The sequence below is a fragment of the Rattus norvegicus genome, chromosome 1 (assembly GCF_021556685.1).
Source record: "Rattus norvegicus strain SHRSP/BbbUtx chromosome 1, alternate assembly SHRSP_T2T, whole genome shotgun sequence".
NCBI lineage: Eukaryota > Metazoa > Chordata > Mammalia > Rodentia > Muridae > Rattus > Rattus norvegicus.
In genome coordinates this window covers 197,961,367-197,977,815 of record NC_141534.1, presented here as the reverse complement: position 1 = coordinate 197,977,815, position 16,449 = coordinate 197,961,367, and the positions used below count along the sequence as shown (strand labels likewise).

The 16,449-nt window shown below is 39.1% G+C and overlaps 1 protein-coding gene across 13 annotated transcripts in view; it reads left to right on the top strand.

Annotated features, from left to right (window-relative positions):
• Window positions 1–16,449, top strand: part of Ate1 (arginyltransferase 1) — a 119,590-nt gene that overhangs the window by 42,870 nt on the left and 60,271 nt on the right. For 12 of the 13 annotated variants that reach the window (NM_001398760.1, NM_001398759.1, NM_001398758.1 and 9 more), the window contains 2 exon segments: window positions 3,574–3,755; window positions 5,238–5,337. In NM_001398760.1, the coding sequence (NP_001385689.1) occupies window positions 3,574–3,755; window positions 5,238–5,337 (282 nt within the window). 13 annotated transcript variants of the gene reach the window in all.

Sequence of the window (16,449 nt, the reverse complement as noted above, 5' to 3'; positions counted from 1 at the left end):
TTGCTGCCGGCCGGGCTTAGAAGGAGATAGAAGGTAGCAGTTGGAGTTGACATGACTTTGTGTGCCCTCTGTGTAATTCAGTAAACACAAGGTCTTTGGGAATGTGCCATTCAGACTGAACAGAAGTTGGCATAAGTTTGCTATTAGTCTCCTTTTATTTGTATCTTACCATTTGTTTCTCGAAACTGAAACAGAAGGCAAGCATTAGCAGTCCTGTTTTTTGTTTGTTTGTTTTGTTTTTTACCTTACAGTTTGTAGGCTCCTTGTACTTTAAAAACAGAAAAAAATGTGGCTTATGCCTTGCTGCATGTGTCAAAGGGTCCGCAAGACCATTGCTGTCTTCATAGTGCTGAGATGCCGTTAGCCTTCCTGACTCACTTTCTCATGAGTGTACACATTGTTTCCTAGAGGCTCAGTGATGCAGCGGATTAAATACACAGGCAGGCATGAGACTCAGGTGGTCTTCTGACACAAACTTGAAAAAATGCAGAACCATGTAACTCTCCTCATGTATTGTTTTTTATTTTGGAAAGTGCAATATCTTTCCCTGTCACAGACTGAATAAAATATATTGAACTTACTGTTATTTTTAAATGAATTATTAGATACATTTTTTAAAAATCTCACTTTTGGTAAATTGGTAAATATCTGTAAATGTGTTCCATTAGACATAAACTCTTGGAAGTTCTCTCTACTTTTCTAAGTATAAAGGGATTTTGAGACCTGTTAACTTACATGATGTGTTTGGCTTTAAGGCAAATAGTCCTTTACTTTCTTTTTTCTCAAATAGTGTGCTTTCCTATGTAATATGTAATTTTTTTCCCACTGTGTTTGAGACAGTTAAGCAGTGTTGATAAAAGGCCTTAACTAAAGAGATTTAAGATGTGATAACCACACATTAATGAAGTGGTATTCTCAAGTCAGTAAGGATTGGTGACATGGGGATGCTTCTTTAGCAAGGGTTTCTGAGCTTCTTGTAAAAAGGGGGCTGTTATCCTCAGACTTAGGTCTTTCTCATCTCATTGAAATGATGGTAGAAGAGGAGAGCCAGGCATGTCCAACCTTTTGATGTTGTGACATAATGATGTCATTTACAGAGTTCACACTAGTGAACCTCACAATTGAATTAGAGAAAACAAAACAAAACAAAACAAAACAAAACAAAAACAAAAGAAAGAAAACAACACCAGGCCTGCTTTATGCATATCTTATCTTCCCTTGGCTTCAGGGCAGAATATCTATGTAAATTTGATATTTTTCTGCATGGGAAGTTTCTCTCTGTTCTTTTATTATTTTTCAGTGATATATAGTGGTGTGGGTACATGGATTTTATACTCGGAGTTATAGATCACTTTTATTTTGTTGTTTAAAATAGTGTAGTAATAATAGCTACAGCTGACGCCTAGTGCTCCTTTGAGTGTGGATCTGCTTGAGTACTGACACCAGGATCCAGTAAGCTCATTTGTGTGTTTCCTGCCCAGTCCTAAAGTCAATCACTTCTCCTAGCACAGGTTTCTTTGATTACAGAAACGTACCAAGGTCTTGGCAGTAGGGCATGCTCATTTCTCCTGGGGTGTTTCTTTTAGGTCCTCTCAGCTGACAGAAGAGGAGTGTGTGTGTGTATAGGAACTCTTGAGTGTGCACATCCTTATAGTGTGCACCATTTCTGTGTGGACCCATCTGTGTTTACAGCAAGCCAAGCTGAGTTCTCATCTATAACCCATCATCACTTGGATAGCTCTAGCCACAGCAGTGAAAACCCTACCACCTGCTGTCTGTCTGTCTGTTTCTTACATATCCAGCAGTGTCAGAACTATTAACCTGTACCCATGGGAAGCAGTTTTATCAAAGTTTAGTAAGTACGCACACTTCCTTTTAATTTCACCTGCACAGGCCGCTTTCATTTCCTGACTTGATTATTTCATCTTTTTTTATATTCAGCTCTTCCAGTAAGACTGTCCCACACATTTGTACTCCCGTTACATTTTATTGTTAAGGTTTGTGTGCCTTCATAAGACCTTCTACATGATTTGCAGAATTTTGCATAATTAAGATTTACTTTCATTTAAAGTGCTGAGTTTTGATAAAAATGCTTAATATGATGTCTTTGCTGATGCAGTATCATATAGAACAGCCTTCTCCCCTAAAAGGGCCCATGTTCCATCTATATTAATCCCTCATCTAGACCTCTCAAACTCTTGCTAATAGGCTTGCTGCAGTTTTGGTTGGGATTGTACTGTCTGTGCAGAAACTTGAAAAGAACTGTTATCATAACAGTTTTCATCACGAAAAACGTGTTGGCTAGAGAGCACTGCCTGAGTTCAATTCCTAGTTCACAGCCCTCTGTAATGGGATCCGATGCCCTTCTTCTGGTGTGTCTAAAGATATAACAGTGTACTCACACACATAAAATAAACAATAAATAAACCTTTTTAAAAATTGTTGTTCCATTTATTTAGGTCTTTGACTTCCTTTTTACAAGTTTTATACTTTGTAGTGAATAGAATCCATACATGTAAGCTTTAATCATAGCTTTCTTTTCATTGTGTTTTTAATTTTACCTTCCTGTCATTGTTATTATAAAGGAAAAGAACTGGATTTCACATCTTAACATTTCAGTTTAGGCTTTGCTATATTACTTATTAGTTTCACTTTTTCTCCATTCTTTGGGATTTTTTACAGTCAAGTCATCTATAAAGAAAGAGTTGATTTTTCTTTTCCTTATTTTGAATTAATCCCCTTCTCCCTCTCTCTTTTTCCTTCCCTTCCCTTCCTCTCCGTCTTCCTCCTTTCCTTTTTTTTTTTTTTTTTTTTTTTTTTTTGTTCTCTTCCCAACAGCCTCAGGACTTGTAGGCAAGGACCCTTCCACTCATTTGCTCCCCAGCTCCTTTATTCCCATCCTCTCTTTTTTTACATTAGCTAGGACTTCAAATCTCATACTAATAGGACCCAGCTATCTTCACAGTCTGAAGTGGGGAAGGAGAGTGAAAAGTCTAGTTTCTTACTGTAAGTACGCTGTTGGCTATGGTTTCTGTGGACATTTTTAAACAGCTTGAGCGGACTCTTCCCTGTCGCTTGTAGAAGTTTTTGGTCAGCTGTTGGAATGCGTCACATGTATCCTGATTAATGGGTTCACTTTGTTTTCTTTGTGGTCCTGTGGATGAGGGGGGGTCACATTAGTTACCTTTCTCTCTCTTTTTTCCTTTCTTTTATTCTTTTCTCTTCCTCCCCTTACTCTTCCCCCCTCCTTCCCTCCCTCTTTCTTTCCCTTCCTTCTCTTTATTTTTAAAGATTGAGTTTTTTGTGTTAATGTACTCTTTATCTGGACAGTGGTCACAACAAACCAAATTTTAGGACTTATTAACTCAAACAAAATAAAAGCTTAGTTAGATTAAGAGATTTTTTTTTTTTTTTTTTTTTTTGGTCTTTTTTTCGGAGCTGGGGACCGAACCCAGGGCCTTGTGCTTCCTAGGCAAGCGCTCTACCACTGAGCTAAATCCCCAGCCCCAAGAGATCTTTTTAATGTAAGGAAAATGACTCCCTGCTGATGTTTCTGTGTCTGATTTTTCATAGGCAGAGCACCCTGCTAATGGACCAGAATGTGGTTACGGCTCTTTTCACCAGCAGTACTGGCTTGACGGGAAGATCATTGCTGTGGGGGTGATAGACATCCTCCCATACTGTGTGTCTTCTGTGTATCTGTACTATGATCCTGATTATTCATTCCTGTCTTTGGGTGTCTATTCAGCATTAAGGTAAGGCTGCTTTGCACAGTTGTAACGAATCACACCAGTTTGTCTACATTTCATTGTGTGATAGGAGTCCCCGTTTGATAGTGTGTTAATTCATTGTGTGATAGGAGTCCCCGTTTGATAGTGTGTTAATTCATTGTGTGATAGGAGTTCCCATTTGATAGTGTGTTAATTTGCTGGTACAGTACTTGTTGGTTTCAGGAATTGCTTTTAGCAGTGACACCGTTTGGTCACTGTTGACATGACACCAACCATACAGTCCCAGAACACCTTTTGGCTCAATTTGCACCTCTACCTGGGAACCTTTATGTCACATTCCAAATAAAAGGCAGACTCCCTTCGCCCTGGCCCTCTTTTCTCTTCTTTCTCTCGCCCCTTCCCCTTGTCTCATTTCCCCCATTAAAATCTCACCATGTAGAACCGTTGTTGGTGTTGGTTTGGTGTGTTCTTTCCCCATGGGTGCAGCAGATATCTGATATTAATAACAACAGTACTCCCATAACTTATATTAATATTTAAAATAACAGTTTTAGAGCTGGAGAGATGACTCAACAGTCTAAAGTTCTGTTCTTTTATAAGATAGGAATTCAGTTGCCAGCACTCTTAGGTAGCTGCTGACAACCACGTGTAACTCCAACTCCAGGAACCCTGCTGGCCCTCTTCTGGTCTCTACAGGCATGTGTGCGCACGTGCATAGTAAGCAAATTATGGATAGGCTACACTCTAAAATGAAGCCCTGTCTAACAGAAGATAACAAAAGCTCTTGAATGTTACATATTTATTGCTACTATTAAAAAGGAAAAAAGAACAAGAAAGAAGATTTTCAAAAGGCAAAAAAATGTTCTTTGTGCTTTAGAAATTAACACTGTCCTATACAGCCTGCTTATTCAGCTGGAAAAGTAGGGAAATTTTGTGCCAAGATTTCTCTCACTACAAATTACAAGCACTTCACATACAAGCCTTGCACTGAAGATTCAGCTTCTCTACTGGGCAGCCCTCATCTCTGCTAACAGATAGAGAAGGCCTGGAAAGAAGAGAGGATGTGCTGTCCGTTGTCCATCGCATTCTAGGGAACTGTGTCCACTGTGCTACCCAGACTTGTGAATCATATATACCAGAAGGGCTGTGTAATGCATATATAATCTCCCTGTCTCCCTGGACTTACTGCTATTTTAAAAACTTTGTTGTGCTGTTAAAATGGCATAGATTCCTTGAACATTCTAGGGCATATGGGATAATAATTATAAATACCTTTATTTTATGTAATATTGGTTGTAGATCAGCTCTTTTTCCCACTAAAGTATAAAATCTGAACTCAGAAGTATTTATTTGAAATAATTTAGAGGTTATTGGGGTACCTCTGTAGCAATAATCATTTTGTATTTTAAAAAACAGTTCTCTTTTTAGAGTTGAGTATTTCGATACTTTCCATTAGGTTTTATTCGAAAATTGAAACCAAAATTAACTGTGTTTTATTTTTGGCAGAGAAATTGCTTTTACTAGACAACTGCATGAGAAAACATCACAGCTCAGCTATTATTACATGGGTTTCTACATTCACTCCTGTCCCAAGATGAGATACAAGGTAATGTCAGGTTGGTGCCTGTGCCATTCCTGTACAGAAGACGACTTTCCAGTACAGTGTGCATCTTGGGGCACAGCCCTTGGCATGTAGAGGCGGGTAATGGATTATTAAGGAGACTATTTTGCTCTCTCAGAAGGAGTTCTTTCTGAAATGAGAGGATCATAGCCTCCACTGTGCTGACATGATGCTATGCGTTCGTTGTGAGATTTAAGGATGTTCTGCAGTTTCCTTTTAAAAAATAGTTATCAGGAGTCTCTTTAGTGAAGGCTGTTGATACTTCTTCAGTGTAGTTTGGAGCTAAGAGGATCAGACTGCTGTGCCACTGAGACTATCACTCTTGTCTGCTTCACTGAGGAGTGGTTAGCTCTGAAGGCCATAGAAATACAGTGGGATCTCAATATACAGTGTATATTGCAGGTGATGCTGGGGAAATCGTAGCATAAAATGAGGTCATGTAGTGCTTGGTAGATGGCCTAGGAGGATATGGGGTTTTCTTCACAGAGTGGAGGAGGAAGGAAGGAGGGGCTCAAATGAAGTGTATGTTTATGGGGAGACAGGAGTCAGAGTTCCAAACCTATGAGGCCATCATAGGAGAAAGAAGAGATAGACATTAGGTAGGGAGACCTGTCCTGTCTATAAGTAGGATTTTTTTCCCCCTAAATAATGTGAAACAGCTTAAAAACACGTCAAAGCAAAAGCTACTTACTGTGTGCCCACTGCTCTGCAGTGATGCGTCTGCCTTCTCCTACCTGTTTCTTTACTCAGTTCCTGCCTTCATCTTCTTTTAAATTACTCTGAAACATACTAAGGATAACCCATTTTTGGCAGATAGGGTCTAAATCAGCCATAGTTGACCTGGAATTTGATAAGTGAACCGTGGTGGCCTCAAACTCTCATCTGCCTGCCATTGCCTCCCAAGTGCTGGGATTAAAGATATGCGCCCCCATGCCAGCCATGGATGGATGCCTTTGTAAACTGAAGAATCCAGGACTGCCTTACCCCGTTTTGTATTCTGAGGTGCTAGGAATAAAAGCCAGGACCTTACACATGCTAGGTATGTGTTCTACCATGAGTTATAACTCATGTGTTATACCATGAGTTACCTGAGGCCATAAGAATATCCTTATATTTGTAAATGTTTTTATGAGCATGAACACTTTGGAAATGATTACAGTCTTAACATCACACCTGAAGAATATTGACAATGTTTCTAAATACTTTCTATGATATAGTCAGTGATCCTATATCCTGATTTATAATTTGCTTTAGTTAAATTAGTTTAGTTAACATAGGACCTGAACAAGGATCAAAAATTACATTTGGTTAATATATTTTAAATCTCTTTAATCTATTTTTTCCACTGTTTTTCCCTTCCTGTCCTTTGAAAGAATAATTTATTGGACTTAGTAGAGGTGACCTTGACTTTTGAAGCTTTGAGGTTGAGTATTGAGTAGCTGGTGGTTCCATTGTCAGCAGTCCTGGCCCCTAAAAGCAGGACTGGCTTTGGTTTCCTCAGGCATCATTTCTGCATTTAGGAATTACTTCTCCTGCAGTGTATACTGGATCCTAAAACTAAATTTGATATTCATATAGTAATAGCATTTCCCACCTCCAAATTTAAGTGTGTCCTGTTTATAGATTCCAGGTGAAGTCTGTTGATAGTTCTCTTCATTTTGTTTCCTAGCAAGCTTATAGTGGCTTTGCTGCATAGAAGATTTTGTGTGCACATGCGCGCGCGCGCGCGCGCGCGCGCGCACACACACACACACACACACACACACACACACACACACACACACATGTAATTGCTCAAGTTCCATCCAATTTTAAAAAATGCAGATTTCTCATAGGCTTGATTTTTACCCAGTGAGTTTATCTCCAGGGATCTGCCTGTCTCTATCTTCCAGCTCAGGAATTGCAAGCACGTGTTACCATGTCTAGTCTTTTACTTATGTTCTGGGGTTCTCCCCAGCATCTTACCAGCTGAGCTATCTCTCTAACCCCTACATAATTTTTGTTTAAAACTTAATGAAAACTTGTGAATGAATAGACATGCTAATGAGGAGGGGGTAGCATTAAACAGCTGTGTGGGATGGCGACGGAGTCATGTTTTGAGTGTGATTAGGATAGATTCTTCGCAAATATGTTGTAACACAGGGACAGGCACATAGTTATTATAGAATATGGTAATTCTGTGACTTTAGTTATGGAGTGTAGGTAAGTATTCTGATGGCAAAGAGGTGGCAACACAGGTGTGGGAGTGGGGAGTTTGCTTGGCAACAGCTAGTCTCAGTTTTCACCCCTGAAAAGCAGGCTGGTTTAGGATGAGATAGTTGATTAGTATTGAGGTGTGAACATGTGTTCTTTTTCAGTTGGATAGTTAGTTGTATTAACACAAGCACTAAAACTCCCAAGGAGCTTGCTGTTAGCTGGGCCTTTTAATTCAGAACTAGTATTAGCTTTGCCTTTCTGGAAAAACACTTAAAACTGTGAACATTTGCCTTTTGCTCAGACGAAAGTGGTACTGAGCTCCTTCCTCTGTTGATGACACATGTACAGGCTCACTTTGTGGACTTTGTGGGAATACTTGCCTTTGTGCTAGCACATATCAAAGATGCTTCAAGGAGTAGTGAATTTCTAAGCCTTATTGTGTCTTCCTACAGTCTGATATTCTTTTAGTCCCTTTACCTCCATGACTCACTGTCTTCCTTTTAGTAAGGTCTCTAGAAGCAGAGGGTACAGTGTAAAGTGCTGTGGAAACCTGTGTAGAGCATGTCCTCTCACTAAACCACTGCGTCTCAGCTCACTGTGCCACGAGCACCTCCTCTTCTAGACAATGTATCTAAGAATACTGCCCAGAGAGCGTATTTATAAGTTGTCCTGGTGGCTGGAGGGGTAGCTGAGTAGTGAAGAGCACTGGCTGTTCTTCCAGAGGACTTAGCTTTAGTTCTCAGCACCCACATGACAGCTCACAAGCATCCAACACTCCAGTTGAAGAGGATTGAGCATTCTTTCTGGCCTTTCCTAGGACCAGGTATGCACACAGTACATGTGTTTACATGTAGGCAGGACATTCATACACATTCATATATGTGAAATAAAAGTAAATAAATCTTTAAAAAAAACCCTCAAACCCTAAATTTATTCTCTCTCTCTCCTCTCTCTCTCTCTCTCTCTCTCTCTCTCTCTCTCTCTCTCTCTCTAAATTTAACGAAGGAAACATAAAGACTAGTATTTACTCATAGTAAGTTCTTCCTGGCATTTGAATATGTTTTTGAAATCATGAATACTGAAGAAAGTCATTTGAAAAGTCAGGAAATTGGGGAAAAGTATATAATTCTTCCATTAAAGTTAAATCTGAAAATTCAACATTGAAGTGTTACTTGTTTGAGGAATCCCTGTGTCAGATGGAAGGAAAGTTTAGAGATGTGACTGAGGGAACTGATGGCTGATGTGGCATTGAGGGAAGCAGGGCAGCGCTGTGGTGGAGGAAGCTGTTTGGTCTGATGAAAGACTTGTGTATGGCTGTTGCTGTAGCAGCATGGGATGGGGCTTGTTGTTAGCAGTGTAAATAATGCATGCCAGAAGAGGGCATCAGATCCCTTTATAAATGATGAGGAGGGAATTGAACTCAGTTCCTCTGGAAGAGCATCCAGTGAGTGCTCTTAACCACTGAACCATCTCACCAGCACATTAGAAGAAGGAATTTAAAAACATACAGAGTTAGGTAGGGTGCTACACAGCTGTAATCCAGCACTTGGGAACTTGAAGCAAGAAAAATATCAATTTGAGGCAGTCTGGGCTACACAGCATTACAGTGCATCAAAAGACAAAAGAAAAAAAAAAAAGATGGCCAGTGAGTTAGGGGTGTGTGTAAATATCAGCTAGTAAAGACCCTGAACTCTCCTCGTGCTGTCTTCAATTCAGTTCTTAGGACCACATAGTGGAAAGAGAGCCTGTTTTTGCATTTTTATCTCTGACCTACTCATGTGCACCATGGCAAATGAGTCCACACACATGTACACAACAGGTAAAAGTTGTTGGTTTTTTTTTAAAGAAAAGTATACAAAATAATGTTCTAAGGAGTAATAAATGTGGGAAGCAAAATCACATTATAAATTGACAACCTGAAATTAAGATTCTGTGCAGTACTGCTGACCTACATTCCAGGCATTGGGTATCAGAGCAGTACCAAAGGCTTGCTTGTATTCTCCATTGCCTCAGTTCTTGCAAACAGTATTAAACTTAGCATTTCTTACTTGTTAAGTGCTTTTGAAGGTATCTGTAGTGGTGAATGAAAATGTAACTTGGAGTTCAAGGATTTTCCATTGCTAGAACCTCCAAGTCAGTATTTGTTTAGAATTTAGAAACACTATCAGAACTGTAAAATAAGATAGGTGACAGGGGATGAATTGGAAGTCAAAAAAAAAAAAAAAAACCCCAAACAAAAACCAAACCAAAACAAAAAACAAACAAACAAACAAACCACAAAAGCCAAAAAACCATTTAACTCTTTCCATTTAATTCGTGTCCACATTTTATCTTCAAGGGAGAGATATTTTGTCATGAAGTTGTATCAGTGATTTTGTAGATCTCATGGTATGTTAGAATTTTTGTATAAATTTATTTTGTAAAAACAGCATTTGCTTGGAATCACTGTTTTTGAGCACTTGGATTTTCAAGAAACTACTGATTTTAATTTTAATATTTCTAGTTCAGATTGTTTCTTAGGGGCTGGGGTGACTCTGCTGAGTAGGCATGGGGACCTTGCTTTGGTAGCCAGTATCCATTTAAAGAGCTGGGTGTGCCATGTCTGTCTGTAACGCCAGTGCTGAGGCACAAGGACTGGCAGACACTCAGCTTGCTGGCCAGCCAGTCCAGCCAGACCACTGACCTCCGGGTTTGAAAAGAGATTGTGTCTCAAAAAATAAGGTGGAGATAAAGGAAAACACTCAAATTCAACTGCTGCCCCCCACCCATGTACTGAGGAAATTTACAACTTGTATGTATTTACAGGGCGGTACATAAAGCAATATACCAAGTGTATTTAACTATGCTTGAAGATGCATTAATGTTTTTATTTTTTGGATTTTCTTGTACAGATTTGTCCAAATTAATATCTATGTATTTTGTTATATTAAATATACATATAAAAGCATGTCTGATATTGACAAAGTAGCTCTTTCTGCCTGCTTTGTATTACTGAGTAAGAAACCTGTCATAGAATCATGCTCAAATGATGATTTTGTCTTTTCCATATAGAGTTGATTGGAGGTCCTCATGGTCACTGCCTTTTCCTTGCCCATCAGAGCTAGTGTTCATTTGCCTCCTAGTGACTGGCCTGGTGACTGACTTTCACTGACTGATGGATACCGTGTAAATAGTTGTTTAGGGTTTCTGGGCTTTAGCCTTGGAGGACCAGAATGTTTCACGTCTATATTTTGAGCCAGGTGTCATGTAAAAGGTCCAGCTGCTCTACTGGAGAGAGAGGCCTGTCTGATGCCTGAAGCTACCTGGGATGGTTCAGTGTAACTGCACGATCATTGAATCCAGAAAACCAACAGCAAAGCACCAGCTTGAGCTCTAATCTGCAAGGACTCCTGAGTTATAAATTACTGTGTCAGGCTACTGAGTGGTGTGGCAGTTTGCTACACAGATTACAGAAGTGTGGTGCAGATATAGAAATCCCCCTGTGTTGACTGTGTAGGCTCATGTCCTAGAATAAGCAGAGCTGGGCAGTTGTTATGGTAGCTCAAAGTGAGAGGTTTTGCAGAGCCACTGAGTTTCTCTGTACTGCACAGAGATTCTGTGTAGTTAGTAAGAGTTTCATCTTTACAAGATTTTTATTGAAAGCTCTTATTTAGCAAGTCATTGTCACATGTCAACAGATTTTGCTTTTGTTTGAGTTACTAATGATGACCACTACAAGATGAAATCACCATGCGGTCATCTTGATAATTATATAAACAGCACGTGTTACAGTACATTCTCCTCTCTTGCTTATGGTTCCTTAGTTTGCAGCATTTACATTACCGAAGATGGTTTGGGTTAAGGATATATTTTATGTGTATTTTATGTGTTTTACCTACATGTATGTCTGTGCCTCATTTGTGTGCTTAATGCATGAGGAGGACAGAAAGTGTGGTGGATTTTCTGGAACTGGAGTCATAGACAGTTATGAGTTGCCATGTGGCTGCTTAGAATCGAACCTGGGTCTTCTGGAAGAGCAGCCAGTGTTCCTAACTGCTGACCCATCTCTGCTGCTATATTTTATTTTTAATGGTGCCATTGGTATAAATATGTTTCTGTGATCATACATTAACTTTGTAACCTCTAAGGTTGTGCAGTAAGCCTTTATTTAAAAAAAAAATCCTTTCAGCTTTGTTCAGATTTTTGCCTTGTATATGGTGAATTTTTTCCTTCTAATTATTCTATCTTTGGTGTGTTATTTTCTCAAATTCCTTTAGTCACATCTTAATATTTATCCTATATTTATGTATATCCGTTTTCTTTCTGTGCGAAAAGGTTTTACTTCAAAATTTTTACTTATTTTGCTAAAGTTTTTTTAAAAAAAGAATTTTTCAAATCCTTACTATTTATATATCTAGCTTACATTATATTTTTCTTTTTACCTGTTTTTGATACATTTAAAAACTACTTGATTACTTTTGGAGTATACTAAAATTAGGCATAATTTAAAATACTTTGCTCAGTGTTATCTCTCAGTCCTGCTGAGAGGCTGTTGTATTCTCAAAGGGGTGTTTTGATGAGGTTCTTCAAGCAGACTGTATGCAGGCCAGAGTAAACAGTGATTTCAGGCAGCTTCTTTGGTATCATGACATGGCCAGACATCAGTGGAAACACCAGAAAGGATTCTGAAGTAGCAGAAAAGAAACAAAGGGCTAGTTCATCTTTGAGCCAGTCCTGCTTATACTGAATGCCTCAGCTGGACTGTGGGCAGACAGGACCCCTGGAATTCTACAGGACTTTGCCCACAAGAAGGTTTTGGCATTACTGTTACAAAAGCTCCTATAAAAATGTTAATTGCCATTAAACAGAGCTGCGTTAGCAAAATCCTGTGCTACTGAAACCCCTGAGCTTCAAAGGTTCTTGACCAAATAGACCAGCAAATGTTATTTTACTACAGTCTAGCAGCCCAGGGCCTTACATGTGGTTACATATGGTAGTGACTTTTCTATTGCTGGACTGAAAGAAATACAAATGATCTCATCATTACCCACAGCACAGAACGGAATAGTGGATTCTTTTGATTCAGCATCTTTTTTTTAATGTTAACTGTCCAATGGATTAGACATAGTAAAACAAATCACTACAGAGTAATTTTAGTAAGGGATTTTTGATGCCTCCTAGAGGCACTGGGAGGTAAAGAATCTGATACTCATCACAAAATTATGTTTCTAAAATTGTCTCAAGTGAAGACATGTGGCATATTGGAACCAAAAGTAGTTCCCCTGGAGTCCTCTGGTCTAAGCTTCTCATTACACATGAGGAAATCAAGATCAAGGTGGTTGATTCGACTTGCTGAGTGTTTGCATTAACTCACATTTATTTTTATTAACATAAAGGAGCATCTAAAGCAAAGGTGACTCTAGGTAACAGCACTTGTTGCTCTTGTGGTAGAAGACCTGAGTATGATTCCCCAGCATCTGCATCAGGCAGCCTACAGCCATCTGCAACATAGCTGGAAGGGATCAAACGCCATTTCTGACCCCTCAGGTACGCCTGTGCACATGGAACACCCACTCACATATGCATGTACAAAAATAAAGATAAACCTTTAAAAAAGAATTGGAGTTCACATAAATACCATTGTTAGATTTTTGATAATTATATGTTTTTCATTTTGGACTATCCTAAAACACTTCAGTTTTTATTTAGTTTTACATTTATTATTTGTGTGAGTACACATGAATGTCACATGAGAGGGCAGAGAAAACTTGTACAAGCTTGTTCTCTCCTTCCGTCCTGTGGGTTCTGAGTCTAGAACCCAGGTGGTCAGGCATTGTAACAAGTGCCTTTACCCACTGAGCTAACTCCTTTTAAAGTTAAATATTAACTGGGGAAAATCACTCCTTTTAACCATATGCCTATTATTTATTTTTGTCAACTCTGCAATGAAATAAAATGTTTAGGAGTAGTACAAAATTCCTAACCTTAGATTAATTATCAGGAGTCTGTAGTTTTGGAAAAATACTAGTGCCTGAACGAACTTTATCCTGATCTATTAAAGAAGAGTGTTTGCTTCCCTTGTCTATGTGACCCAGTCACTCTCTTTCTTTGCCCACAAACTTACTGCGCTCCTTGCACTGGAAATTATAGTGGGGCTATCTTGGACCTGCCAGAGATATAAATAATGACACAGAGGCTTTTTAGTATTTTTATTCTTAGGCCTTTTGTTAGTCTTTCTCCCGACTAAACTTAACTGGACTTGTCCTGATACCACCAGCTCTATCTCTCCTTCACTCTGGTCAGTCCACAGATCTCCATGTTCCTAGCAAATCTCCTGCTTCTGCCTCTTCTCCCAGTGTCCTCTCTACCCTGAAGTTCCGTGCCCAGCTATTGGCTCTCAGCTCTTTTTACAGCCAATCAGATTGTTTCTAGATCTAGATTGTTTCTAGGCTAGTAAGGACGAGTGAATATTTACAAAATATGAGACCGGGGATGACTCTTAGAAATAACAGTACCAGGATCCTACCAGCATTTGACTCTCCACCAGTACAGAATTAACTACTGATCATACAGAGACACACCTTCATACAGTGTATCCCAACAGGAAATGTTTTCCCTTCTTTCTAAACCAAACTTGTGCCACCATAAAGTCAGTGTTTGTTTCTCTCTTTGTTTCGTTCTTACTTGGCAAAGCTAGAAGAATAATATCTCTGCTTCCAAGAGTTCTTCTCAAGTTCAACTTCTTTATCTGGAGGTCCTTTGAGCCCTGTCTTATAGATATATCTGCTTAGTTCATGTTCATGGAGAACCTACTCTGTCCAAAAGACCATGATAGATGTTAAGGCAAAGAAAGATGGTCAAGACAGCTTTCTCCTTGTTCATGTCCAGGATATCTTGTCTATTGTTGTTACTAATGTGCAACTAACTTATTGATTGAAGAGTCAGGATATGTGTGTGTGTGTGTATGTGTTTGTGTGTATATATATATGTATATATAGTATACATATGCTTTGCATAGGAAAGGCAGATGAGTGTCTATGAAGATAACACTGGGAAGTAAAAGGAAGTAGTGAGGACTGCATACAGAGCAGGCGGTTCTACTGGAAACTTTGGACTTAGGAAAGCTTAGGATTCTTATCTCCAGTGTAGCTTATATTTTATGTGGATTATTTTCACTTCTACATATAATTTATAATTTTTTTTATTTTTGTATTTTTTACTTTTAGATACACCGTGTAGTCCTGGTTGATCCTTAACTTGCCATTTAGACAAACAAACTGGCTATGTTCTCAGAAATTTGAGTTCTGAGAATAAAAGTGTATATCACTATGCCCTGCCTATAATTGATTTTGTTAAGACTAGACTAGTTACTAGAATACACACACACACACACACATATACGTGCGCGCGCACACACACACACACACACACACACACACACATATATTGCATATTGTGCACACACAGTATGTATTACCCTGGTCTTAAGGGTGTAACTTGATACATTTTGACAAGGCAGACATCTCAGTGTCACCTAAAACAAGAAGCAGAGTGTGGCCAGCACATAAGGTTCCCCTAATTACTTGCCATTCCCAAAAATTACCATTGTCTTCTGACCTTATTCTAGTTTAGCCTGGTTTTGTACTTTATGTAAATGAAAGTATGTGTAGTGTTTTAACTGGCCTTTATCCAGACATCGTGTCTGCCTGCTTTATCCCTCTGTTTGTATGTAATGTCGGCTCTCTTCAATAGATGACTGGAGCATTGTATTTAATGAATATATTGCATTTCACATTCCTGTTTTCTCTTTTTAAAAAAAGATTTATTTATTTATTTATTTATTTATTTATTTATTTATTATATATAAGTACACTGTAGCTGTCTGCAGACACCAGAATAGGGCATCTGATCTCATTACAGATGGTTGTGAGCCACCATGTGGTTGCTGGGATTTGAACTCAGGACCTCTGAACGAGCAGTCAGTGCTCTTAACTACTGAGCCATCTCTCCAGCCTGCTGTTCTCTATTTGACTAATACAAGTACAGATGTGAACACTGACTTACATGTCTTTGCTGACCATCTCTGTGTATTGTAGTGAGTATAGACCTAGATTGCCAGATCACAGGGTATGTGTATACTTGCTTGTTTCATAGTGCCTGTTTTCTTAAGACGCTCTTCAAATATATGACCCTACTCCTAGCATCCTCTCAATATATTGACTAATATATAAGGAATAGTGGCATGTTGTAGTTTCGCCTTGCATTTTGCTGTTTATTGTCAGTGTGAGCACCTTGTCATTTGATTGTTGGCCGTTGGTCATGTGTCCAGGTTTTATGACCACTTACTAACAGGGTGACTTGCCAGTTATTTGTATGTATTCTTTATACATCATGGATAACAATCATTTGTTGGATAAATGCTCTATGGTACCGCCATTGACTCATTGCTTGCTTTTATGCATCTTTTAAGGAGAGGAAGTGTAGGAGGATTTTCTCTAGTTATTTGATTGGCTAATAAAGACCTCAAGAAGCCAGTCGCTGGGTAAAGAGGAGGAGGTGAGTTTTCTGGGCGTAAGAGAGGAAGAGGACACAGGAGAAGAAAAAATGGCCCTTTCAATGTAGGTGAGGGAATTGTCAGACCCAGTGGTGGCTTTTGCTACTGGAAGAATTTCAAACATAGAATAGATGATGAGTCTAGGACAATAGATTCTGTGCCTAGCGGTTGATTTTAAAATTAGTATTGTCTGGTGTCTTCCATTCACAACGATTCAGGTGTGTGATGAGAGGTGGAGCCCTGTGGCAGCAGTGGCATTGGCAGATCCAGGTTGCAGTGTGGGTAGTGGTGGTGGGGTAGTTGGTTGAACAAGAGCTGTAAGAGCTGGAGGGACACCTGCCAGAGCATCTTAGCCAAACCAGCCAGAG